Consider the following 27,813-nt stretch of genomic DNA (forward strand, 5'->3'; position numbering starts at 1 on the left):
AATCTCCGGTCATTTTGTCTAGAATAAGAGCTTAAAATGTTCTGTTTTCATTAATCTATGTCCGCATAAAGAATAAGTTCCGCGAACTCATAAAGCAAATGTTATATCGTTTGTGGTTACAGAATAGATTTCTTGACCATATTTTCCGACAGAATTTTCCATAATTTTTTGAATTTGTTCGCTCTGAATTTGTTCGCGAAAGATCTCGAAATTTTCTTACAGAATATTACATACGGTTCTTCACGAATCTTGGACAATGTGTAAGTCATGACATATAAAAGGGACCTTTGTACCATTCAAATAAGCCCGCCTAACCCAAATACGATTTGACCAATTCAGTAAACGTAAAGCTCTTCGAGAAATAAAGTATTGTACCGACAAACAAGGTCAAAGCTATGAAAACGTGTAAACTAATTTGTCAAAATTGCGAAAGGTGATATGTGGAAAGCGAATGATGAAACGAGGCGAAACTTTTTTATATCTATACATTTTATTTATACACATAACATATACGTTTATACACATAATAATTTGAATGATTTGATAAAATTATTATACCTTTCCTTCTGTCATATTATAATGGTGATGAAGAAAATTTCATCGACGAAATTATGTAATGTTTAATTTAAATTATTGTAATAAAAAACTCTCATTCTTTTACACCGCGTTGTCACACGACAATGATCCTGAAGCAAGCTTTGCCCCCATAGCTTTATTTCGTGCGCTTGAAAAAAGACTAAAAATGGAATCCAAGAAGTGTCTGAAATTGATCAAAATCATGGAAACGGTATTTAAACTTTTGACAAAGAGATCATCACTCGTGCAAATTCAAAAGTAGATTTGTTGCAGAACCCACAATATCAGGCTTTTGAATAAATTATCAGGAAACGACGTCTCAACGATCGAACAGAAAATAAGAATTTTTACTACAATCGGAATTTTTAAGTCGGTGATAGCCAATTTTCAACAGTTTCGAAATGCGGAGGATGGATTTCAGAAACAACGGAGAAGTGATCAAATGCGATGAGAAGAATCGGGTATAGCTTTCAAGAGTTAAATTAGAACCGGAGCCGTTATAAATTTGTGCCAAAAAAACAAAAAAAACTCGAGCAGTTTGATGCAAGACACCTGGTTGTAACAAGACTGAAGAGAACGCTATAAAACGTGGAAAATTTAAAAACAAACTCTGCCTTGACTTGTAGATTCAGTGTAACGAAATTGTGGCGGAAACGAAATTTTTCAAAATACCAGAAATGAAGTCATGCTCCAATCGACGGACGTACAAGAGTGATTCCAAGAAAACGTGAAAGAAACAGTCTTTTCCGAAGTGAAATATTTCCAAGAGAAAGACTCTGGCTGGTCGTTGATCGAAATGATCAATCTGGCTGTAACTTCAACGACAAGTACATTCCACTATAAGGAGATGTGTTGCTGTACACAAAACTACTGAAGGATATTCAAGACAAGAAGGCTATTGTCAACATCCGAAACAGCGACTCGTATTGCTTCCTCTGGTCGACTTCGAGCTGATGATAATCCGGTTCGTACCCATATTTTAGCTTACTGCTACGGAATGATGGTTTAAATTTTCTATTCACGTTTACGACATAAATAGCGACGAAAAACAAAAGCACAGTGAAGTTGTACCTGTTTATTTAGGCAAAATAAGTGTGACGTACCCGTTTCGTCTTTCAGTTTGAGAAACTGAAATTACTGTGGAAAATAATGATGATGAAAAGAAAAATGACGAACATAATGTGACAACTCTGTGAAGATCCAAACATTACTTTTCCTGTAACTGACAACGAACGTTCATTTGGAGATTGCCCCCGATGTCGCTCTAATTTTGCTACGTTGTAGGGCATTGAACAATAGTTGTCAAATTTGTTATTACCCATTAATCAATCGTTACAGAAATATGATTGGCTGTAGATCTGCTTACTTAGGGACTCACTTCGTGTAAAATGTAACTTCGGTTGCTTATCTAGCGGCGAAACATCGTTTGCGTTGAGACCATTCGCTGAAAACTCCCGGCATCAAACCTAAGATCATTCAATATTTACCTATATTAATGAATATTTAGCTCTCACAAACAACAGCGCTCCACTTTTTACGGGAAAATATCTTTATCAGCTATCTTTGTTTACGTATCAATGCTTTGGATGATCATTTACTCGACTAGTGACTATTCCAATCTTCCTTAATAAGATCTGCTGCCTTTTCAGCGATCATAATAACTGGAGCATTGGTATTACCGGACACTATGTTTGGCATTATGGAAGCGTCCACAACACGGAGACCATTTATACCGTGAACCTTGAGGCGTTGGTTCACCACAGCCATTTCGTCATTTTCAGAGCCCATTTTACAAGTGGAAGTAGCGTGATAAATCGTCAATGTATAGAATCTTGCGTAGCAGCGCCAATAGTCACGAGATGGAAATTCCAAGTGAGCACAATCCGGGATCAAGTTGGAGCTGACACTGGCATTCAATTCCTGCATAGTCGACGTAAGGCTGAAATTGTAAATGAAATCGGCTGCCTCCGCCTGTAAAAAACGAGATCCCGTGTGAAAGTTACACTTCGATAGAAATATCGGTATTATTTGACACCAAATTTATTAGCTTACCAGAATCTCTAAATCTTGTGGGTTATCAAAGTAATTCGGAACTATGAGTGGATGGTGTACGATATTATTATCTCTCAGCTTGACGTAGCCTCTGCTCTTCGGGTGTAATATAAATGGGATTATACTGTAGGCATCCTTGTTGATGATATTCGAATATAAGGTTTCGTAAAGATCATCTTTGAGACCAAACGCATTCTTGGTAAGTTCGCTGTTTCCATTGAAAGCCGATGACCAGAGAAAATACTGGAGGTCAGGAAAATCGAGGGAACTGTTAGCATACCTGAAAGCATGTGAGATGTCACCATGACGTTTACTTGGAAGCAAATTTTCCTCGATAAATTGCGAATTTAAATAGACAAATCTTTTGCATTCAATTCCAAACCGAAGCCTATCTTGATACAATCCATTTCTATTTCTACTCCTTTCAGGCCCACCTCCAAGCCAAAGAGACAGCATGATAGACAGCATTTTGAATCTTGAATTCTTGAAAAAGAATATGACTTTGCTATAAAAAAAATTAAATAATTTCCTTCACTCATGCTTTGATAAATCAAATTAAACTTTTTGTATTCGGTGACAAGTTTTAATTATAAAAAAGCTATCGTCGACTGTTATTCCGAAGGTAAACAATTTTTATCCAATGTTCTCTATCATATATTAGAATAAAACATGTGACTAGTAAGAAATACGTGATTTAGAGTAAACGCATGTCGGATTTATTGATTGCTCTACTGTCGCGATTTCAACCATCCACCCCGTAACAACGGCAAAAAGTTTCAGTTGACTTATCAAGTCACGAGTAAAAGAAATATTCTTTTCTCTGTAGAAGAAGTTGCATTGGTTGATTTTTTTCAAGTCGTTCGTATGTTTTGTCAAAAATTATTTGATTATACTTACAAATGACCAGGGTGCCGAAATGCAGTATTAAAATGAATGTTCAATATGACTTTTAAGGTGTTACTCCACGGTTGATCTGATAGGTAGAAACTGCGAATCTTGTACACCTACTAATTAATTACGGCAATTACATTACTAGAGACGAAATCTTTAGTTTGAACGACCTGAGTGTAAGAAGAGAATTCGCAGAAAAAGAAGCCATGACAATTAGTGTGTGCACAGAATCTAACGAAACTATTGTGTTCAGTGAAGCGATAACGAATATAAGAATTATCATAGAAGCACGGCTTAGAAGCTGTGACTACGTTGCATAGCCGTGTGCGGAGTAACTTTCTATGGAGGATTACGTATTATACATACATAATTATACAGTGTTGAAAATTTCTGTATAGAAATTCTTTCACTGTGCTAGAAGTCTTATCCGGATACGGAACAGTGAATTCACCATACATTTACTGTGTATTCAATTTACAAACACAATAAATTTACTGTAAAACTTAGTGAAACAGATTACTTTTGTGTGTTTTTCCTATAAATTTTAGTAAAATCAAAAATTTTCATTGTAAATTTCAAACAAATGCATAGTAATTTACGTTGCTGCACTGAATTTGTAAATTTACACGTCTTTTGTACAATAAATGTGTAGTAAATTCACAATCATTTTCAACAGTGTAGGGGCAGAAGCACTAGTAATGAAAAGCATACTCGAATGTACATAATTGGATTACGGATAAGAGCAACAGCTAGTGGGAATCTACCTCTGTCTACCGCGATGGACAATGAAAGTATCAAACTGAAAATCATTGAGTAAAATTATTGATATTTACTGTACAGAGAAATATCAGTAAACATTTTTATTATATTATTACTACCTGGAATTGGTGAAACCTATAACTTCGCCGAAGGATATGTCATATAACGAGCCGTTTCGCTCAGCCAGGAATTGTTCTACTTCCGAAAGAGTCGATGTTGATGAATCATACGGCGGATCAATCAGATAGGTAAGTCCTCCAATCCCCACATGATCCTGAAGATTTTTCCCAACTCCTGGACTATCCAGAATAACCCGAATGCCGACCTCTTCTAAGTGTTCCTTAGGACCGATTCCTGAGAGCATTAGGAGTTGAGGCGATTGAATAGTGCCCGCTGAGAGTATTACCTCTTTTTTTGCACGAACGGTGTACGTCATGTTTTCTCGGACAAATTCAACACCGTAAGCTGTTTTTGTGGTTTCATTCACGAGAATCTTAGTGACCAAAGCACCCGTGCGCACATGGAGGTTTTCTCTTCCAGCTGTGGAACGCAGATAGGCTTTTGCCGAGCTGCATCTAAGGCCATTTCTCACAGTGGCTTGCGGGTACATAAATCCCGTCTGCGTCTCTCCGTTCACATCCACCTCAGAGTAACCCATTTCAAAACTAGCATTCAGAAAATAGCCTGCAATCGGATGCTTGTATCTTGCTCGTTCAACAGTCAAATAGCCAGTGGTCCCATGATAAGGAGATGCGCGGAGATCAGGGATGGATACGTTTTCCGCTTTTTTGAAGTATGGTAAAACATCGTCGTATCCCCATCCGGAATTTCCCAACTCCTCCCATTGGTCGTAATCTTTTCGATTGCCACGAACGTATATCAGATAATTAATGACGCTGCTCCCTCCGAGTGCTTTACCTCTGGGCCAGTTGCATTGATTGTTGACCATGCCTTTACAATAGGTCGACGAATTTTCAATTTTGAATCCCCAGTCGACTTCGGTGTGCTGAAGATATAAAGCCAGTGAAGGTACGTCAGAGATAACTCCTTCATCGTTCCCAGCCTCCAATAGCAGGATAGTCCAATTTGAATTTTCCGATAATCTGTTAGCGAGTACGGCTCCTGCAGATCCTCCTCCGATTATTACAAAGTCATAACTGCCAAGCATCTCTTCCACCGAAACGATACGTACTCTGTTGTCTTTGTCGACAATGTCAGGTCGCCGGAGGACTATCAAAAGTTCCAAAAATGTTAAAAATCCAATCATGGTCCCGTTGGACAAAGCAAAACGGATACCAGTGTATGCCCACTGAACAATCAGTTGGGATACAGATGTGTTTCTTTCGGGAACAATTTCCATGACAACTCCTTGATTCGGTGTTGGCTGTCAAAACATTGTACAATTTCATCATTAGTAGAATGCAGATGTGTTTACTGGTATAAAATATTCGAGTGGGTATTCAATTGTTGAAATCGTAAACTAGTTGAGAAAGCAGTGACTTTAAAATTGCGTAGAATTATTAAAATCATTGCAGCCGCTTGTCACCCGACCTATAAGTGAATACCCCCTTGAAAATAGTATATGCATGATTTTCTTCGATTTTTTATCACTCACACAAAAAAAATTTTTATCCAGGGGTAAGTATCTCCTTATCCGGAAGACTGTTGACTATGGCCAATACCAGCTCTTCTGATCTAGCAACACGTCACTTAACGATCAATTTAGGAAAAAAAAATGCTAATTTCGCACTTCCCGTTCTTGGTATACAATATACTATTGCTGCATGAGAGATTCGTTAAGGTTTGACTTCCGTACTGACGATTTACTGTAAAATCCACGTTAATAAGTTTAACGTTTGTATGTTTTTCTCGTGTGCATTATTGACATTCTTTTGATCCCGTCAGCTTCTGCTTGTACAGACCATGTGAATTTGTTTCATTTCTGCGTTTCTTGCATTTATACCCACGCCATTTATTTCAGTCTTTAGCAATATTTTCTCTTCATTCGCGTCATTCGACAGATTCTTAAATTCACAATAAACGGATCCCAGTATATGCCCATTGGACAGTCTGCAGTTGGGGTGCACAAGCGTATATCTATCGAGTACGATATCTATCACCACACTGTGATTTGGCGTTCACTGTGAAATGTGTGTGCAATTCCTGTATCAAGAACTCAACACGGCACAAGAACTCAACACATTGATCGAATCCCCGTTGAAATACTTGGTTTTTATAGTCCCAATAATATCTGTGCGTGTACGCGAATGACTTCAGGTCAAACGGATGCGTACGTTTGCGAACGTAGCGGTACAAATCACATAATTCTCATCGTACCAGTATTTGGACCTCAGCCAATCGTATCACAAGCATAGTAATAGTTTAGCTAATGTATATAACATTCAAATAAGCACTCGGGTTGAGATGTTTGTTTTCTTTTTCCTGTTTTAATATTCAACTTATCCAGTCAAACAGTACTCAAGTTCAAATATTTGTTTCTTTGCCCCTACTTGTAAACTGACATGCCTTGGGAGTCGTTTCACGGAGCCATCAAAGCCATGACCAGGCACTCGAGTTTGCAAGCAGGAACTAAATATCAAATATTTGAAGCTCGGCGTTTATTATACAAGGCATACAGAATATTAAACAATACGAGTTTCGGTCAGTGTTAGAATGCAGAACATGAATGATTCTCGAGAGCTCTAGTATAAGATTCCCGCGGAGGTTCCATTACGTGATATCAACTCCATTAGCAAATGTGTTATTCATCGAGATTGGATTCCAACGCTGTGTTTAAAGTGCGCGAAGGAAAAGATAAATACTTTCATCGTTGACCTCCCATCAGAATTTAATGGTACGGTCCCAGACAGTGTTTCGATCGATCCGATCGTCCCATCTCAGCTTCACGAAAAACACGATAATCGATTTGTAACCGGAACACCACCGCGATGCATGCTACACAGTATATTGTAATTCAGCAACTAGCTCAATACCAACCCTATGACCATCCAATTTTGAGAATACATGACCTTGGTTGAAAAATTTTCAGCTTTTCAATGAAATTACTAGCTGCTACGTCTAGTTTTCAAGTCTACGCGCTTGTCCAACTTTCCCACATTCTTGCTGATACTCTACACCCTACATTGTCCTCTCACTCTCAAGTAGTCCTCCTGAAAATGATTGTGTGTTGAATTATAAAATTTATCTTGTGAATTCGATGAAACACATAAAAAATCACGTAATAAATTGCCAAAGCACGAATCACCAGGTATACCGGATCAAACATCATATAGTGAACTACACATAATTTTTGTACGATTTTTTATATAATGTTATTCAGTATACAAATTATCTAGGTACCAAAACCGCCAGATCATTCATGCGTCGAAATAGTTTGGAACTATGATCGGCTGCTCTGTGATATTATTGTCTCTCAGTTTGACGTAATTTCTACTCTTCGGGTTTAACAGCGATGGTATCACGTCGTTCGCTGGCTTATCGATTATGTTCGAAAATATAGCTGCGTAAAAATCGTCTCTAAGGCCAAAGATCCTTTTAACGACTTAAGTATTCGTATTTAGCGTCGTTGAACCAAGAAATAATTGGAGGTGCGGGAAATCGACACAAATGTTGGCATACCTAGAAAGAAACGAAATGTTTGACCAGAGATATTTGTAATTAGATTTATGTGTGATGAATCATCCGTTAAGGGGTTAGGTGGGTTTCAAAATTTCAAAAAATCGAATTTTTTTTTTTTTGCTTATCTTATAATTGAATATGTTGAGAATATTCCTTTAAAATTTTAAAACGATCCGAGTCATATTCTAAGAGATATAGCCTTTGGATGTTTCACCCATCAGGCTATAACCGAGCGTGACGCAGGTATATGGAGGCAGATATATCGAGGCAGCTGCTTAGCTATTGTTCATTTATTTTTGTGATGCGAATACTAGGCTTAGGACTTGCCGGATGTAAAAAATTCTGTGGTTTGATGGATATAAGTTTCTCATTCTTGAATGCATCAACGTACAATTTTTGTGCTCATAAAATACATGAGTGCGTCATAACTGTTGCCGAATCAATTTTGTTGTCTGCTGCAAATCAAGAAAAAAAATTAACGTGTGATGAAAATAATGTTGAAGATACGACAGATGTTACCGTGTCAGGTGATGGCATGTGGAAAAAACATGGGTTTGCATCATTATACGGTGTAAGTACGATTATTTACATGTTTTTTGAATGTAAATCTTCAATCGCGTTTTTCTCGAAACTACATTTTTGAAATCGGTAGTCACGATTTCTCGAAAACTTATGAACCGATCTCTTTCAAATTTTGCACACTTCTTCAAAATAACATTATCTCGTACTTGAACGAAGGAATTTTTTTTTTTTCTATTCCAAGTAATTTTTCAAGGCCGTGAAGGGTGCAAATTTTACTCAAAATAAGGGTTTTTTGTTTTCAACGCCGCCAAAAATGTAATTTTTTTTTTTTTTTTTTTTCCTTCGTCCAAGTACGAGTTTTAAACATCTACTAACAGAAAATTTTTGGTTTTTGCATTTCAGATGAATCTGTCATGAGTTATCCTGACTACGCCGAGAGAACTTTTTTTTGAGGTGTCATAGCAGACGACGTGTCCACGCCTTAATTTTCAATATTTTTCAATGAAAATTTCACAAACTACTTATAAAATATGTATCTTTTATGTGTTAAATTGATGGAATGAAATATTCTGTTGATTAAGTAGAAAAAAATTCATAAAAATGTACCTATTTTGAGCTTTTGAAACCCACCTAACCCCTTAATCCAGACAGAGCATGATTTTTGTACTAGGCACGAATTAAACGTACCGTATCTTTTTACATTGAGAGGATTCTAGGCAATCCTTACCGACTGCCGAAATTGTTGCCGACTGTTTGAATGTTTTTTTTTTACTACTCTATTATCTTAAGTTATGCTAGCATCGACAAATGCCGGCGTTATCGCAATTAATAACAAAATTTTAACAAAAATAGAAGATATCAGCACAAACTATCTGAGCGTAGATTCCGGTGAAGATCAGCATGACACAAAAATAGTCTTATACACTGCCAATCGAATTCATAAATTTATGAATGTCGTATGGCTTTCCGAGTAATAAATTAACGTTAAAAAAATAAAGCATGGTCATTTTGTTACGCGACCTATATCCGTTGCACAGATATTAATGGTACCGGATTCGTTGTCGAGGAGTTAAAAGAGGATCTGTAATGTTTGGAAATAATTAGTGGAGATTACGCTGGAGTGACAGTATTGATACTATCATTACCGTCCGAGGAGAACGTACTGTTTAAGATAGTTAAAAGATAGATATTTGTTGGATTGGATTTTGCAACGACAATTAACAAGTCCCAAGATCCATCTTTCGATGGTGTTGGTTCATATTTACGAAATGTATTTATCCATGGTTAATTATATATTGCCCTGTTTGCAGAATAAAATCAAAAAGTAATTTCAGAATATTGTCGACGCAAAAATCTCTTACCGTAAACAGCGAAAATTCAAATTATTAATTGTGTAAAAGCAATATTGTTCATAAAGAAGTTCTAGGTTCTATCATGGATAAATCGAACGTAATTGAAATTCTGGCCGTCTGATCGTACCTAAGGCGAAATCACCACAAAGGAGTCCCAATCAGTGTCTCGTTAATTAATTAGAATGAAATGTTATCGAACAATATATCCTCTACTGCAATACTTCGACCTGTAGATAGGAAAACGACGCCACGTCCCAGTGATCTTTTATCACTATTCTTCATACTGACAATGAGTATAATTGGGAAATTATTTTGAAGATGTGTTTACTTCTGTAGTGATAGGATTGAAACCGAGTTCTATGTCTAAACATAGTGACGCATTCCAAAACTGGTTTTATGTGAATTGTGGCTTTGAACCTCTAGCCTCTAGGGAGTGGAAACTTTTAATCTAATCATATAATATTATAATTTAATCACGAAACTCACATATTCTAAGTGAGGAGTGAGTTTGGTATTTTTATTGTGATGTTGTTTTGGTCCTTGACGGAATTTTTTACACCTCCTATGTTGTTGCTTACAAGTAGATTTTATGTCTTACCAACTGAATGTGAAACAGAAAATTATTTGAACATTTGTGTCTAGCATCGCATATGAAAATGTGCTATATCTACCATTTGGCGGTAGTGATGCCTGGGATTTGATAGTAGTCAGAATAAATTAGATTAATTTAGGCGGGACGTAAAGACTGACCTTGGCAACCTCTTAGACGCTTTCGGAACACCCAGCGAAATGTTTCGGGATCGGAATTCCATTTTGACAAGGTTTTCAAACACATGCGTTCATTGGTATTAAAGCGTGTGCACGCAAACAAATATCTTCGCGCATATAAAAGCATGGCATATGAGTCAGGAGTTGTTAGTTGATCAGTAGCAGTACCGTGTAATACGTCTGAGAAATTTCAGTTATTGATAGTGCAATTGTCAAAACTTTTCACAACCAATGCAGACTCACAGGACTCTAATTGTGATTGTGCCCGACAGAAAATGACGCCAGTCCAACAAATACTTCGATATCCCACCTTTACATACCCGAGGATCCGCACCGCTTTGACCAAGAGGACAGTAACCGCAATCATCACCGTATTGCAATTTCTAATAATGCTTCTGCGACCAGATATAGTTGACAAAGATAACAGCGTACGTATCGACTCGACAGCAGAGCTACTCAACAGTTATGACTTTGTGATAATCGGTGGAGGATCCGCGGGATCCGTACTTGCTAACAGATTAACGGAAAATGCAAACTGGACCGTTTTGCTACTGGAGGCTGGGAATGCTGAAGGAGTTGTATCTGACGCACCTGCGTTAGCCTTACTCCTTCAAAACACGAATTCTGACTGGGCATTTAGAACCGAACCTTCATCGACCTACTGCCAAGGCATGATCAACAAGCAATGCAATTGGCCCAGAGGTAAAGTACTTGGAGGAAGCAGCGTCCTCAATTACAATCTGTATATACGAGGAAATCGAAGAGATTATGATCAATGGAGAGATTTTGGAAATGATGGATGGGGATACGAGGATGTTTTACCTTATTTCAAAAAATCCGAAAATATCTCAATACCCGATCTCCGTGAATCGCCGTATCATGGAACCGCTGGCCATTTGACAGTTGAACACTTGAAATATGAACATCCTATTACGAGCTATTTTCTGAATGCCACTTCTGAACTAGGCTACAGTGTGGTAGATGTGAACGGTAAGACCCAGACTGGATTTATGCGCACGCAAGCTACAACTAGAAACGGCCTTCGATGCAGCACGGCTAAAGCCTATCTGCGATCCGCAGCTGATAGGAAAAACCTACACATTAGTACGAATTCTCTGGTCCATAAGATTCTCATCGATAAAACGACAAAAACAGCTTATGGAGTTGAATTTGTTCGAGAAAACATGAGGTTCACCGTTCGTGCAAAAAAAGAGGTAATACTCTCAGCGGGCGCGATTCAATCGCCTCAACTGCTAATGCTCTCAGGAATCGGTCCGCGAGAGAACCTAGAAGACCTTGGCATTGAGGTTATTCGCAACAGCCCAGGAGTCGGGCAAAACCTTCAGGACCATGTGGCGATTGGTGGGCTCGCTTCTCTGATTGAACCACCGTATAATCTTAGTGAGTCAATTATATCACAAGCAGAAGAATTTATGGTGGAAAAAACGGGTCAATTGTATGATATACCTATCTGCCAAGTGATTGGTTTCGTCAAAACCAGGTGAATATCCTTATTTTTATGCTTGAACAGAGCGATTCTCGAAGCATGTGAAGTGTGTATAAAATGCTCCATTTCCTAATAGTGCGGAAAAAAGCGTTTCAAACAACTTTCCGAACTATACTCTGTCCGGCGTGAGACCGACCCAGCGTCGCGCAGATTCAAGCGGAGTGGGAATCGGGTGGGGATAGCGAAACTAGCTACATTTGTGCTCTTGACCAAAAGTCCACGCTCTGTAAAAGGACTGATAAGTGAAATAATATGAACATCGCGGTCTCATTATATCTCAAATCAATTTATTCTACATCCTCCTCCCTATTTTCTGCCATCGTATGTATTAATCAACGAAAATAACAGAACTGCAATTCAAATTTCACACGTCCGAACTCACTTGCAACGCTGCAACGACTGATGCTCGATTGTTTGAAATGGTTTAATATAAACTATCAGGTTTGGAATCAATCGATAGATTTAAAATTAACTGTTAGGTTTGAGAACCTGGGTATCCTCGTCGGATATAACCGAGTCTGGCCAGCTGCGAGACCCGTTTGCGTACCTGGAGGGGGTAAAGTGGGGAGAGCATTGGACGGGATCTGACAGAACTGGACGTGTTTGGCTGAGTAAGGGGGTCGATCTCTCGACGGACAGAGTATAGGACTTTCTTTCAGATACAATATCTTTCTGCACTAGGGCCTTCTTTCTCATAACTTTTTGAACCGTCAATAACGTCAACCTTCTACTTCTTTTGAACTATCTTATTCGGTCATTCGACAAATCGAGTTGCAATTTTTGGTACAATTTTGGTTTGTATTATGATTTGACAAAAAATCTTACATGGCTTCGACCTCGCTGTCAGATGTTCATATTTAAGATACGTGTTTCCTGTCTAAAATCAGACGTCACTTGCTACTGGCCTACCAAACATATAAACGATCACTTTATTAAGCGATATATTCGTGCAATTGATACTGCAATTATAGTCGTTTGAGTGGTCTTAACCTCTTCCTGGCTATCGTTCCATATTTCGAACGGAGACGTGCAAAATTCGGCCAGGAAGAGGGTAAGATCGTTTATTTACGGCGTTCTCTACTTTTACATTACGGAATAACTAAGAAGTCCAGGAGTAAGGCTTGAATGAATGTTGATTAGGTATGATTATTAGAATATGCGTTTGATGTTTATTGTATATATGGACATTGGTAAGGAAGTGTTTGGTTTGAAAGCTAGAGAAGAAGTGTTTCAGGATGAGCAAAACAAAGTGTGACTGCGAGCCGGAAGTAAAGTGCGAGATGAGCGATCTGAGAATCAGAGTAAAGATAGTAAAGTGCGCACAAGGTGTGCAAGGGATGTTTAGTCTATACGTAACGAAGGGACGCTTAGATAGCAGTGATAAAAGTCAAGGTATGAATCTCGGAGGAGTGTGAAGTGGGAATAACCAGGTAACACCACGGTTCACGGAACTCGGTTTTGATATGTTTCGATTCAGTTTCTAATATATAATTGCGTGGAAAGAGAACTTTTTTTTTGTGTCAATGGTCTAAAATGTATTCCGTGATCAGCAGTGCAACATAAACTTATATATAATAATGTCAAAATTCACGTGTGGGAGAATTCATGGTAACAACATTATATTTTTACAGTTATGCTAACAGTAGTCTTGATTTTCCGGACATCCAATTCTTTCTTGGCTCAAACGCTGAAAATACTCAAAGCCTGCTCGTTAAAAGCGCTTTAGGGCTCACAGACGTCTTTTACAATGACATATACACGGGAATAAAAGATCGGAATGCCTACGGTGCAATACCAGTATTACTGCATCCGAAAAGCAGAGGTTACATCAAGCTGAGAAGTGCTAATATCACGCAACATCCAATCATAGTTCCCAATTATTTCAGCGACCCGTATGATCTAGACGTTTTGGTACGTTGATAACATTTATATTCAATAATGCTGGAACTACCAAAGTTAAAGAAAATTCTAGAAAATATTTGACTTATTACAGATAGAAGGAGTCACATTCGCCTATAACCTCAGCCAAACTTCGACTATGAAAAAATTCAACGCACGTCCCAACTCCAACGTGATTCCAGAGTGTGCCCACTTGAATTTCTCATCACGTGACTATTGGCGTTGTCACGCATCATTTTATTCATTGACAGGGTATCATCCTACTTCCACTTGTAAAATGGGACCTGTTGACGATGAAATGGCTGTAGTAGATTCACGCTTGAGGGTCCACGGTGTGAATGGTCTTCGAGTTGTGGACGCCTCCATTATGCCAACCATAGTATCCGGTAATACCAACGCTCCAATTGTTATGATCGCCGAAAAGGCATCGGATCTTATCAAGGAAGATTGGAATAAAACTGCTTACGTTGACGATTTAAATAGTTCTTCAAACACTTGAAGCATTTGAAGGTGTTAAAAGTATACAAGGTACTTATGGGGTACAATTGTGGACGATAACGATTAGAGGAAGTGATTATGGAAACTTTCTATGTATGTCTACGTCAATAAAGACAACGAAAAAATCCTGGTCATTTTTATTCATGATAGATTATAGATCCAGGAATAGTGATCGAATGGAAGGGATTGGCTACAGTTATACATGATGTTACTGCAGTTTCACAGTATAGTACGTTTGCAACGAATCAGAAATGCTCATCAACATGAGTTACAAATTTTTTTTATTCAACATAGAATGGTTAAAGACAATTAAGTTATGGTCATTCATTTCAGAGATTCACTGACTTGTGTAAAAATCCAAAAATAAGGGTTTGTTCGTTTTGGAATAGAAGTGCTGTAAAAGGAACTCCTCTAACTGGGTAGAAAACACTTGAGTCCATACTTCAATTAAATGAGTCCAATGAAGTTTCAGTTCGAATTATAATTTATGCTGGATTGGTTTTAATTTTCTACTGTGACTCACACACAACTATTAACAGCTAGGTGTGTAAACATGAACGGTGCCACCATACTTATTTCAACAAAACGTTGTACAATAAATTTTTTATCGTCCTTCAGTACAAATATTGAAGTCTGCCATGTTACGTTTTACACATCGTATTTATTCAATGGCATTAGTCAATTTCGATATGAATACAATGAAGAAACAATAGCCATGGAGCTATTTGAAATCATGTACAAATTCGAAATCATGGACTTAGAAGAAATTTACTTCCATGATTTTCTCGGTTATAAATACGTGATCATTGAAAAACGTGCACCTAACTAAGATTTCACTGTACAAAATTATTTTCTAAATTGCCGACCATTCGTAAATGCATCCTGTACCCAATCGTATACTTACTTAACGAGTTTATACATTTAAGTATGAACAATCTGGGTCAGTTCCGGAATCCTGAAAGATCAAAGTTTACATAAAAGATACACGAAGTATAACTTTTGGGAAAGCCAAATTCTGAAAACTCAAAATCCTGATTACACAAAAACTCTAATGCACAAAAAATTGGAACGACCGTCGCTGTGAGTAAAAAAATTTCCATGTGGCAGAATTGCAGAATGTTTTTGTATTGAATCCACCGTATTCAAATACGCGTGGCATGCTTACTGACATATTCTTGCCGGCGGCCCGCGTCTGAACAGTAATAACGATGCAGGGATGTTGCACCATCGGGACAATGCATTTTCAAAGACTCCTTTGGTCGTCAATTCATCGTCCGAACTGGCGGTCCTTCTTAATTTCATGCGTGAGCGTAGCTTTGCAACGTTGGAAAAATGTTTTCCCAAGCTTTGACATTCGAAGTCTTGCACCCACCGGAAAAGATGGGATTCCAATCTTTCTTGATAAACTCCGCGGCCTTTTCGGCGATCATGATAGTTGGTGCGTTAGTGTTCCCAGATACTATGGTTGGCATAATTGAGGCGTCCACAACCCGAAGACTGTTCACACCGTGGACCCTAAGGCGTGCGTCTACTACAGCCATTTTATCGTCAGTTGGGCCCATTTTACAAGTGGAAGTGGAATGATAAACGCTCAACGTGAAAAATCGTACGTAGCAACGCCAATAATCACGGGACGGAAAATTTAAGTATGCGCACTCCGGGATCGTATTGGGATTGGGACGCGCATTCAATTTCTTCATAGTTGAGGTTTGGCTGAGGTTGTAGGCAAAAAAGATCCCTTCTACCTGCGAATTGAAAGATCGTCCATGAAATCTCCTTAAACTCAAGTTATGTGATGTTCTTCGATATAAATGAAGTTATCTGTATACCAAAACATCCAGATCATCCGGGTGGTCGAGATAATTTGGAACTATGATCGGCTGCTCTGTGATATTATTGCCTCTCAGCTTGATGTAACCTCTACTCTTCGGGTGTATCAGTGCTGGTTCCACCCCGTAGGCTTCCTTATCAATTATATTCGAAAATAAGGATGCGTAAAAGTCGTCTCTGAGACCAAAAACACTTGTAACAAGTTCACCGTTTACATTTTGAGCGGTTGAACTAAGAAATAATTCAAGGTCCGGGTAATCGATAGAACTGTTGGCATACCTAAAAAGAAAACCGAAAGGTTTGATCAGAGATATTTGTATAATAGTACCTTATGTAACAAGGGAATAAAGTCGACTTTTATTCCTGTGTTACATATAGGACTTTACTTCCGACTCAACTCTGGCTGTAAAAATTATTTGAAAATTGGGACTTTTAAATTGGGCTCATATTTCTCGGTGATTTGGATTTAAGATCATATTTCCCGCAAATGTGTTTTAGGGAAAAACACGGGCCGCTTTCATCCCGCTTTTGAGGTCAATAAAGTTAACTTTATGGTTGAGTCGGGAATAAATTGTTGTACGTGTGATGTCATCTGTTAATCCAGTTCAAGTTTTCGCATATGGAGTGAAAAAAAAAAAAACGCCAAACATAAAATTTCAACTTATTTTGTATCAAATGTAAATTGAATTTCTTCTTCACTGGGTCATCAAGTTGTTATTGTGAAATTTCGAAATATTATTTTTCAGGAATTTGGACTCAGAACGGAGTCATCAACGCGGTTGTTTTTTGTTGGTGAAACATTCCAATTCCAAACCAACATCGATCGAAAATTCTCGGATTTCGTGAACCGGAAAATTTGGTGTCCTGAGACTTCCGAAACAGGGGCCGGTGAAGAATTCGAAAATCCGTGAAAGTACTCTCAGTAGTGTAACAAAACCTTCAAGGGAAAACAAAATCGAGTCACGTCCTATTATCCCGGAAATTCATGGTATGTAATGGCAATGTTGAAAAATTGAATCGCCACTTCTCATTGGCTTCGGAACAACGTAACCACTTGATAACAGAACTTTAAAGACAGTAGATGATGACAGAAACTATTGTCAATGATTTTAAACTCCCGAATGTTGAAATCAGATAATGCTGAATTTTTGTTGTTGAATGCGTGTCCAAATTTTTTTTCTTGGTAGAATACGCGAGGAAAATTTCAGATGGCGTAAAAATGGTGATATTTCAAAAATATTCTATGAGACACGGTATGACGCATGTAATGTCAGTGTTTCTAAAAAACAAGAACTGCTACAACTGTTCTTCGACGCGAATATCATAAACGGAATTAGAACGATAATGCTTGAAGTACGTGATCCTTCAGTCAGATTTTAAATTTTTTTTTGTTTGTAAATTTCGAGTATAGATGCCGTCGCTCTATAATTGGACCGTGCGTACAAAAAATTTCAAAATTTAATATACCGATCAGAGAAACTCCCGACAACCTCAAAATTGGAAAAGCATCGCGTTATCCATGTTTTTACTACACATGATAAATGCTACTATAATTCACCAAATTCTCATTCATTATCTGTATATAAACAGAGGCCCTGTTTGCATTCAAGTCTTACAGATGCTTTGGAAAAATTGATACCATAATGCCGTTATGCTATTTCTATTCGCAACAATTTTATGACTTGAATAAAAGCTTAATTGCATCAAAAAACTACGGGATCTAAGTTGTTATTATTATTGTTGTTGCTGTTGTTTTTAGTATTATTTTGAACAATCTGCAAAAGTGCGACACAGATTTTGTGTATAGCTTACGAAACTGCGTACCTTACAATTCAACGTACTGCTCAAGACTTATACCAATAGACGAAAAAATTTTTAAATATCTAATTCAGAAGCATGTAAATTTATGTTATTTGTTTTACATTGCAGAGAAAGCGCGTACGACTGTCAGGACTGGATTATTTTGGTACGAGTTGGCAACTGGTCGCCTAACGCTTGAAAATATTCACCTGGTGTTGACGAAAGCCAATGTTTCGCAGAAGCCTGTACCGTATAGGTGACCCTCTCTTTTTACCAGAAAGTCCGTTACGTCCGCTAGAGTTGTCGTAGATGCATTGTACGGTGGATCGATCAAAAAAGTAAGCCCACCAATCATGATGTGATCCTGAAGATTTTGCCCGACTCCTGGGCTGTCGTGAATAACCTTAACTCCAACCTCTTCCAGGTGATCTTTGGGTCCTATTCCTGAGAGCATTAGCAGTTTAGGCGATTGAATCGCGCCCGCTGAGAGTATTACTTCTTTTTTTGCACGAACAATGTGCCTCATGTTTTCTCGGACAAATTCAACTCCGTAAGCTGTTTTTGTCGTTTTATCGATGAGAATCTTATGGACCAGAGAATTCGTACTAATGTGCAGGTTTCTCCTATCAGCTGTGGATCGCAGATAGGCTTTCGACGTGCTGCATCGAAGGCCGTTTCTAGTAGTGGTTTGCGGCCGGTTAAATCCAGTTTGCGTCTTGCCGTTCACATCCACCTCATGGTAGCCCATTTCAGACATGGCATTCGAAAAGTATCCTTGCATCGGGTGTTCATACCTTGGATTTTCAACTGTAAGAGGACCGGAGGTACCGTGATAAGGCGATTCGCGGAGACCGGGAATCGTCATATTTTCTGCCTTTTTAAAATACGGCAAAACGTCATCGTATCCCCATCCAGGATTCCCCGAATCCCTCCAGTTGTCGTAATCTCTTCGATTTCCACGTACGTATAGCATGTAATTGAGGCTGCTGGATCCTCCAAGTGATTTTCCTCTGGTCCAGTGGCATTGATTGTCGACCATGCCCTTACAATAGGCCGAAGAAGATTCAGTTTTGAATTTCCAGTCCATATCAGTGTTCACAAGGTTATAAGTCATTACAGGTAGATCAGAAATGACTCTTTCATCACCTCCAGCCTCTAGTAGCAAGATAGTCCAGTTTTTATTTTCCGTTAATCTGTTGGCAAGTACAGCTCCTGCGGATCCTGCACCAATTACTACAAAGTCGTACTGGTCCAGCAGTTCTACCGTTGGAACGATACGTGCTCTATTATCCTTGTCGACAATGTCAGGTCGAAGAAGCACTATTAGAACTTCGAAAAAAGTAACAAACCCGACTGTCACCCCGGCGCAGGACAAAGCTAAACGGATCCCTGTATATGCCCACTGAACAATCAGTTGGGGTACAGGCGTATTTCTGTCGGGTACAATGTCCATTGTAACTCTGTGATTTGGTCAAGTTTTTGCAACTGCTGTATCAAGAACTGAAGACGATACGAACATTGATCAAGCCTCCGTCGAAATGTCTGGTTTTTATATTCGTAAAAATATTTTTGCGCATGCGCATACTTCAGGTCAAACGGGTACTTCATCCAATCAATTTACACGTATAATAATGGTTTTGTTGACACACGAAAGGTTCAAATAACTGCTCAGGATTGAATATTTGTTTGCTTAATTCTATTTCTTAATTACATTTACTTACTTGTTAGGAAAATGATGCTCAGAACAAATATTTGTTTTCTTGTCCCTATTTCTATGTTCCACTTACTTAGTAAAATAAGAAGTGATCGAACGTTAGTTTTCTTGAACCTACTTGAAAGGTTGCATGCCTTGTGAATCGCGTCACGGAGATTTAACGCCATCAAAGGGACCCAAATTTTCAAGTGGAAATAAGATAACGGTTATTCGAAACTCAGAATTTATTTGATAAGGCGTGTAGAATATTAAGCAAAATAAATTTTGTTCATTGTCAGCACGCAGAATATGACTGATTCTCAAGAGCTGTGGCATAAAATTTCCACGGACTTTTCATTACGTCATATCAACTCTTTTAGTAAACATATGATATTTAGCCCACTCATTTTAGGTTTTAACCTCAAATTAAGTCCCAGCAAGCTGTAATTTGATGTATACCTTCATTTAGCGGTAAAATATAAGCCTTCATAAGTTCCAACGATTTCATTACACGCAAAACAATTGAGCAACAACGAACAAGGCGGGAAATGACTTTTCGTATTTATCTCCGTATCCGTTTGCCCTACGTCAGAAATAGTATTTATCAAAAATAAAGATAAAACACTTATCTACAAAAAATGTTGCACACTTTTACCCATAAAGATTGTGATTTCACCAAAATACGACGTATAAACTCTGCACCCATGCTTCCCTTTCCCTCAGGCTTAAAAACTCCATGTCTTCAAAAAGGAGCTTTGGATTAAAAATCTCGAGTCCCCGCAAACTGCAGTTCTGGTTTCACAAACCCGAGTCTGTGAAACTTCTGGTTAAGAGCACAGGATCTTTTGGGTGTACGAGTTCCGTCCTGACTCGCGCTCAATTAAAAGCAGACCGTATTTTTATAATTGATTTCTAATTTCTAATTTTATCAGTCACGGTAAAATGACCCAGAACAACGGACGATTGTTCGTACGAGCAAAGAGGTGCTCTTGAAAATCGTACACGTTACAATGCATGTGAAGAATAGTTGTGAAATGGTTAAGTGGCCTAATTGAAAGATGTAGGAAGATTCTTACAAGACGAATATTTAGGTTCTTGAAAGATGAGCAAGGCGTGGAGCCCAGTCACGTGTTTCTGAAAAACCTCACGATCCTAATTTTATCAAGTTTAGTTGTGCATCAGTGAAAAAAATTTCAACGCAAATATAGGTTGCGTAGTTTTCTAAAACTCTCTCGCGAACAAAGAGTCAGTGGTCTAATAGAACCATACCGGGGGAATTCCTTTGTATATAAATCCCTTTGCAATATACGAAGATGTATAGCATTTACAGCTAACAGTATTAAATGCACTCCGAGTTTATTTTTCTTACGCTTTCGTCTTTGCTATTGGGTGAAAACTGAGGAAACCGCACTCATTGTCAATGAGAGTGAGAGATGGATAGATAAATAAATAGATAGATAGACAGATAGATTTTCATTCTCATCAGCAGCAGCGACTTGAGCGACAACATTAGACATGGTATCCGACCGAGGGAAATTTCAGCCAGTTAAAACTATAAAATGACGCAAGAGAAGCTCCTTCGTAATATCGTAAAAGAGATACTTTTATTTTACTCGTTGAAATTATATTGATGGTTTTAATACACAGCTTTTATATTTACGCCGTTACCATAATTACATTTCATCTTCTTTTACACATTTTGTTTTTATTCCACTCGCATTTGTTACTTTTAAATTAGTTCGAATATTGCCATTGTTAAAATTCTTAGATAAAGATTTATCTATTATATCTACGTCGATGTGTTCGTCATTTGCACCGCGATAATTGCCTGTGCAATGGTTTTGAATATATTTTCCTTAAGTGAGAACCCAACTTGATTTATTAAAACAAGACAGTATGTTCATTACAAAAACAATAATCTATACGGATTGATTCACGTACATACGATTTACATTAAGACCACGTTTACGCCTTTCACGTTTGTACGTTTATCTCGTATGTTCTTTAGAAATTCTCTTGGGCCCGGTAGATTCTGCTTATAAACTATGTATAGACTTTTTTTTCGCACACTAGTTTATTAAAATTGTCGAACTTATAGCTACGTTATTGAATTCGATCCCCGGCACTCTTTTATCTTCATTTACGTAATTCGCAGATGATCTTTCAGTCGAGTCTGGTGTTTGAATATTTCGCGTGCCTATATTACTATATCTTCCAATCGATAGAAATGAATACATGCAGTGAGATTCTATCGTATATTTATATTTTTGGAATACAAGTAATTTTACATTCTAAGCATGAAACATTCAAAATATACTGATTCCATACGAGTTTGATCCGACTCTGACTTATTCTCTACGGGTGTTATTTGACACGGCGTCCTTCTACTAGGATATTCTGGTTGACTTGACCGCAGGTGAGTATTTCCATTTTCAACGTCCCGCAGCACAAGTATTTCAGTTTTTGTGATTCGTATTATCGGCTCGCTCAAATACTGCGAAATACTGTAAAAAAATGCAATTACGTGCAATGACGTCAACCAAAACGTCTTGTGTCGAATAACACCTGAGGAGAATAATGCCATGGCGACTTGTGCTGTAGGATCGAATGAGATTGTACGCGATGTGTTTGGGAACAAAGTGGTCGGAGGTGAATCTGGCCTTTTTACCATAAAGCCATCTTGAAATAATAATTTTAGTAGAGATTCTGAATTCAGAAGAAATTCAGTTTGACGTTATTCTCAGTTTTACGTCATAATTATTCTCATTCCCTTCGAGAAATATATATTTTCGGAAAGTAAATAATTCAAATGCGACTGGCATGCTTACTGGCACATTTGCAATTTTTGGTGACTCGATTGATCGGTAACTCGTTGTTCAAATTATCAGTATTTTCGAATATCGCGTCAGGATGGTTCTGCAGCTTCGGGGAGCTGTTTTCCGAAATTCTCACAACATTCGAAATCTTGCACTCTCCGGAAAACACGAAATAATTCCAATCTTCCTTAACAAGATCCGCGGCCTTTTCAGCGATCATAATAGTTGGTGCGTTAGTATTCCCAGATACTATGGTTGGCATAATTGAGGCGTCCACAACCCGAAGACCATTCACACCGTGGACCCTCAGGCGTGAGTCTACTACAGCCATTTTGTCACCAGCTGGACCCATTTTACAAGTGGAAGTGGGATGATAAGAGGTCAACGAGAAAAACCGTGTGTAGCAACGCCAATAATCACGAGACGGAAAATTTAAGTGAGCGCATTCCGGGATCGTGTTAGAGTTGGGACGTGAATTCAATTTCTCCATACTTAAGATTTGGCTGAAGTTGTAGGCAAAGAAGGCTCCTTCTACCTGTGAATTGAAAGATCGTCCATGAAATCTTCTTCAACTCGAGCTATGTTGATATGCTTCGATATAAATGAAGTTATCTATATACCAAAACATCCAGATCATCCGGGTGGTCGAAATAATTTGGAACTATGATTGGCTGCTCTGTGATACTATTGCCTCTGAGCTTAATGTAACCTCTACTCTTCGGGTGTATCAGTGCTGGTACGACCCCGTAGGCTTTCTTATCAATTATATTCGAAAATAAGGATGCGTAAAAGTCGTCTCTGAGACTATAGGTATTCTTAACGACTTCACTTTTCATATTTTGAGGGGCTGAAGATAGCGATATTTGTAGGTCCGGTGAATCGATAGATTTGTTAGCATACCTGAAAGAAAATAAGATATTCATGCATTAGACGTCCAGGCAGGCATGGATTTAGGTCCATGGATGGATCCGGTCTCTTATGTTTCGGTCACTCAAATACTATGATAAAATATTTAAAAAAGATATGCTATAAATAAAAATGCGTACATACTGCAATCTCACAAATACTCTCCATTCTTTCAATGTCTATCTTACCATGTTTAATTCTTACGCTCGTTAGATGTATTCATATCATTTTCTTTCTATTTGCAAACACATTTTCCCCACGTACAGCCCCGAAAAATATGTTTAGCCCCAGAATCCGACACCAGACCTATAGCTAATATCTGCTACCTTGCTAAAGTTTTTCAAAGATTACCTCGAACGTGTTAATATTTTGGATCCGCGTCAATTTTTGAGAAACAAGGGGCAAATCACACCTTAATATACCCTAATATTCAGGAAAATTTTTTATCCCGAGTATGCGAATACTTCCTGACACATGGGGGAACAAAGTTGTCAAATTTCTGAACATTCAGTAGCGGTGAAAAAATAATTCAATCTTATCTTAGGGGAAGTTTTGGCTTTTCTCAATTATTTTAGAGGTGTACGCATATTGTTGAAATCAGATTCAGATTCAGCGTCGAAAAATACATGGGAATATCATGGTTGCTCTTTTAGGTCAAAATTTTTTTTCTGATGTAACTGTGTTACGGAGTAAATGCAAATTTGATAACTGCTTCGCCACATTTCCGAAAGTATTTGTAAATTTGTTCTTGAGTATAAGGGCATCGTACCTTATTATTTGACCTCTGGATCGGAAATCCGCGCGCACCCCAATATAGGTAATTTGTAGGAAGACTCTTTCGGATGAAATGAAAATGGTGATGTTTCAAGAATATTCAATGAAACACAGAATAATGCGTATGACGTCAGAGGTTCAAAAATTCATGTAGCAAATATCCATTAACGCAATTACCACAAGCGGAATTGAATCTGATTTACTTGAAGAATGTGATCTTTAGTCCAATTTCAATATGATTTGTGACTCTTGCGGGTGGTTATGTCAACCTGTGATCAGTGCCGGCGTTAGGGGGGGGCGCGATGGGGCGACGGCCCAGGGCGCCAAATTTTGGGGGGCGATTGGTGGAGGTGGGATACTTCCCCCACCCCCCACCCCCCACCAAACTGGAACCTGGCTACTCTGTCGATTGAAAATGAAATCGCTGAACAATTGGATTTTTCTAGTTTAATTCGTGTATTTGCTGACAAAAAGGCCCGAAAAGTAAAAATTTACTAAAGAACAGCACAAAAAAAAGGAAGAAAGTTATTCAAAAATTAACAAAGTATTAAATCAAAATGAAGAGTAATTAAAATATAAAATGTGCATTAAGTTCATGCAAAAACAAATTTCGGATAACAAAAAAAGAAAATCAACAAAAAAAATGAAAAAAAAAACAATAAAAAATATAAAAATAAAAAAAAAAAATAAAAAAAAAATTAAAAAAGAGGAGCTACATAACTTTCTACGTCCACGTCGTTAGCTCTGGGTCACGCTAAAGGAAAGATAGAATTCTTAATACACGTTCACATTGGTTCAGAAAAAAATTAACTCTCGATTTTGATTTCCTTAAGTGGGCGCCAAAATATTCTTGCCCAGGGTGTCAGTCCCTCTAACGCCGGCACTGCCTGTGATAAGGCCGTGCATGTGAAAATTTCAGAATTTAATCTCATGAAAATGAAAATCTGCAAACGATTACAGTAAGTGACCGGTTACAATTCGGTTTATTGAATTACCTGATTAATTTCAAGAATTCAAACTTGTTCACCACTCGCGATGGGCAGTTGTATTATTGTAAATAAAATAAAACTTCGACCTGATGAATATAAATACATCGAAATTTTGGAGTTTTCATTAGTCTCAAGTAAGCGTTTGAATTACAAACAGCGCCGAGCGAAACTTATTTTTAAAATAAGCCAACGGAAAGTCAGGGTTGATACGAAAAATTGAGAGCGGAGGCGTCGAAAACGAAAATGTGTTGGCAATCAGCATGTAACTGTAAAGGAAGAAGGTAGAAACGAACGCGAAGCCAACTTCTGCATCGCGAAACAGGTTGATAAATATATTGAGACGAGCTTAAGTCGAGAAGAACGAAGGTCTTAGATGTACGTAGTTCAATAATATAAGACGTGTAATATCAGTGAGTTGAAGCGTAAATCCTGATCAAGTAGAAATTTTGAACTGAATATAGTAAAGATAAAACAAAGACTTCACTCACTATCTTTTTTGCGCATTTTTAAACACCTTCACCATCTCATATACATATCTCACTAAAAAGCTTAGCTCGTATAACTTTTATTTGACGGACAATTTTCTTCTCACTAATCCTTTTATCCCTTTATTTATACCTGTGTGTGTGCGTGTGTTTAAACTAAGAGGCTAAGTTTGTTACTCCTGCAACGCGTAGGTTACCTTTCGTATTGTAAAAATAAAATAACGAATATGGAGAAAGAATGGATAAATAAAAAGAATAAACAATAGAATTTCCCGAAATTATATTAAATACTCAATTTCTGTGATTGGTGTCTAATTTTATGTCGTTGTGTATTTATCTGATTTTATCGCGTAGATATTAGAACAACCTAAAATCGCTACAAGATAATAAAATTCGTTAGCGTTTTGACTGCAATTACCTTACTCGTGAAATGTGAAGAGTAGTGTGGAGACGAGGTCAATTTCAAAAGATACAATCTACAATTAACAGTAACATTGAATTGACTAGGTATATTTGTACGGGATTGCTGTATAAAACTTTCCAACTGCCAAGTAAACTTATACGTCTCACACCTTCACTCCTAATGCTTGATAATATTCACCTGGTACTGATAAAACCCACTACTTCGCAGACGCCTATGTCATATAGCGGGCCTTCAGCTTCCTCCAGAAATTCCGTTACTTGTGCTTGAGTTGATGTGGATACGTCATACGGTGGATCGATCAAAAAAGTAAGCCCACCAATTATGACATGATCCTGAAGATTTTGCCCGACTCCTGGGCTGTCGTGAATAACCTTAATTCCAACCTCTTCCAGGTGATCTTTGGGTCCTATTCCTGAGAGCATTAGCAATTGAGGCGATTGAATCGCACCCGCTGAGAGTATTACCTCTTTTTTTGCACGAACAATGTGCCTCATGTTTTCTCGGACAAATTCAACTCCGTAAGCTGTTTTTGTCGTTTTATCGATGAGAATCTTATGGATCAGAGAATTCGTACTGATGTGTAGGTTTCTCCTATTAGCTGTGGATCGCAGATAGGCTTTCGACGTGCTGCATCGAAGGCCGTTTCTAGTAGTGGTTTGCACACGGGTAAATCCAGTTTGCGTTTTGCCGTTCACATCCACCTCACGATAGCCCATTTCAGATGTAGCATGCAGAAAGTATCTTAGTATCGGGTGCTTATACCTTGGATTTTCAACTGTCAGAGGGCCGGAGGTTCCGTGATACGGTGATTCACGGAGATCGGGAATCCTGATGTTTTCAGCCTTTTTGAAATACGGTAAAACGTCATCGTATCCCCATCCAGGATTTCCCGAATCCCTCCAGTTGTCGTAATCTCTTCGATTTCCACGTACGTATAGCATGTAATTAAGGCTGCTGGACCCTCCAAGTGACTTACCTCTGCTCCACAGGCATTGATTGTTGACCATACCCTTACAATAGGCCGACGAAGGTTCAGTTTTGAATTGCCAGTCCATATCAGTATTTGCAAGACTCAAGGTCAATGCAGGTACATCAGAGAAAAGTCTTTCGTCATGTCCAGCCTCCAGTAGCAAGACGCTCCACTTTGCATTTTCCGTTAATCTGTTGGCAAGTACAGCTCCTGCGGATCCTGCACCAATTACTACAAAGTCGTACTGGTCCAGCAGTTCTACCGTTGGAACGATGCGTGCTCTGTTATCCTTGTCGACAATGTCAGGTCGCATAAGCAATATCAGAACTTCGAAATATGCAATGAACCAGGCTGTTGCCCCGGTGGATAAAGCTAAGCCGATCCCGGTATAAGCCCATCGAACTATCACTTGAGATACAGACGTATTTCTGTCGGGTACAATATCCATTCTAACTCTGTAATTTGGTATTGGCTGTGAAGAGTTTTTGTAATCGCTGTATCAAAAACCAAATACGACACCAATATTATGGAACGCTTTGCCGAAATGCTTAGCTTTTATATTCATAAAAATTCTTTGCGCGTGCGCATAGTTCAATTTAAAAGTGCGTGCATGTTTGCGAACACAGCTGTATAAATTACACCACCTGTATTATACGAGTATTT

At 38.2% G+C, this 27,813-nt stretch overlaps 3 protein-coding genes across 5 annotated transcripts; 1 reads left to right on the top strand and 2 right to left on the bottom strand.

The window, feature by feature from the left end:
* Window positions 1-544: 544 nt before the first annotated feature.
* Window positions 545-6,518, bottom strand: LOC124306266 (glucose dehydrogenase [FAD, quinone]-like). Its single transcript, XM_046766763.1, has 4 exons — window positions 5,894-6,518; window positions 4,398-5,662; window positions 2,629-2,908; window positions 545-2,547 (listed from the first exon to the last, which is right to left on the bottom strand). The coding sequence occupies exons 2-4, from the start codon at window positions 5,636-5,638 to the stop codon at window positions 2,179-2,181; spliced, it is 1,890 nt and encodes a 629-aa protein (XP_046622719.1). The 5' UTR covers window positions 5,639-5,662; window positions 5,894-6,518; the 3' UTR covers window positions 545-2,178.
* Window positions 6,519-10,834: 4,316 nt separating this feature from the next.
* Window positions 10,835-14,464, top strand: LOC124304825 (glucose dehydrogenase [FAD, quinone]-like). Its single transcript, XM_046763501.1, has 4 exons — window positions 10,835-12,060; window positions 13,698-13,977; window positions 14,060-14,174; window positions 14,217-14,464. Exons 1-4 carry the CDS (start codon window positions 10,835-10,837, stop codon window positions 14,462-14,464), a joined length of 1,869 nt encoding a protein of 622 aa, XP_046619457.1.
* Window positions 14,465-15,104: 640 nt separating this feature from the next.
* On the bottom strand, window positions 15,105-27,813 carry LOC124306265 (glucose dehydrogenase [FAD, quinone]-like). Of its 3 annotated transcripts, none has more exons than XM_046766761.1 (4): window positions 26,882-27,813; window positions 18,303-18,826; window positions 16,293-16,572; window positions 15,105-16,208 (listed from the first exon to the last, which is right to left on the bottom strand). In XM_046766761.1, exons 1-4 carry the CDS (start codon window positions 27,596-27,598, stop codon window positions 15,762-15,764), a joined length of 1,968 nt encoding a protein of 655 aa, XP_046622717.1. In that variant the 5' UTR covers window positions 27,599-27,813; the 3' UTR covers window positions 15,105-15,761. The 3 variants fall into 3 exon arrangements, with proteins under 3 accessions (XP_046622717.1, XP_046622716.1, XP_046622715.1); XM_046766760.1 differs by lacking the exons at window positions 16,293-16,572; window positions 18,303-18,826 and adding exons at window positions 22,799-23,137; window positions 23,223-23,502 and having other exon boundaries at window positions 15,105-15,869; window positions 26,358-27,809; XM_046766759.1 differs by lacking the exons at window positions 15,105-16,208; window positions 16,293-16,572; window positions 18,303-18,826 and adding exons at window positions 21,417-23,137; window positions 23,223-23,502 and having other exon boundaries at window positions 26,358-27,808.

This window comes from Neodiprion virginianus, chromosome 5 (assembly GCF_021901495.1).
Source record: "Neodiprion virginianus isolate iyNeoVirg1 chromosome 5, iyNeoVirg1.1, whole genome shotgun sequence".
Taxonomy (NCBI): domain Eukaryota; kingdom Metazoa; phylum Arthropoda; class Insecta; order Hymenoptera; family Diprionidae; genus Neodiprion; species Neodiprion virginianus.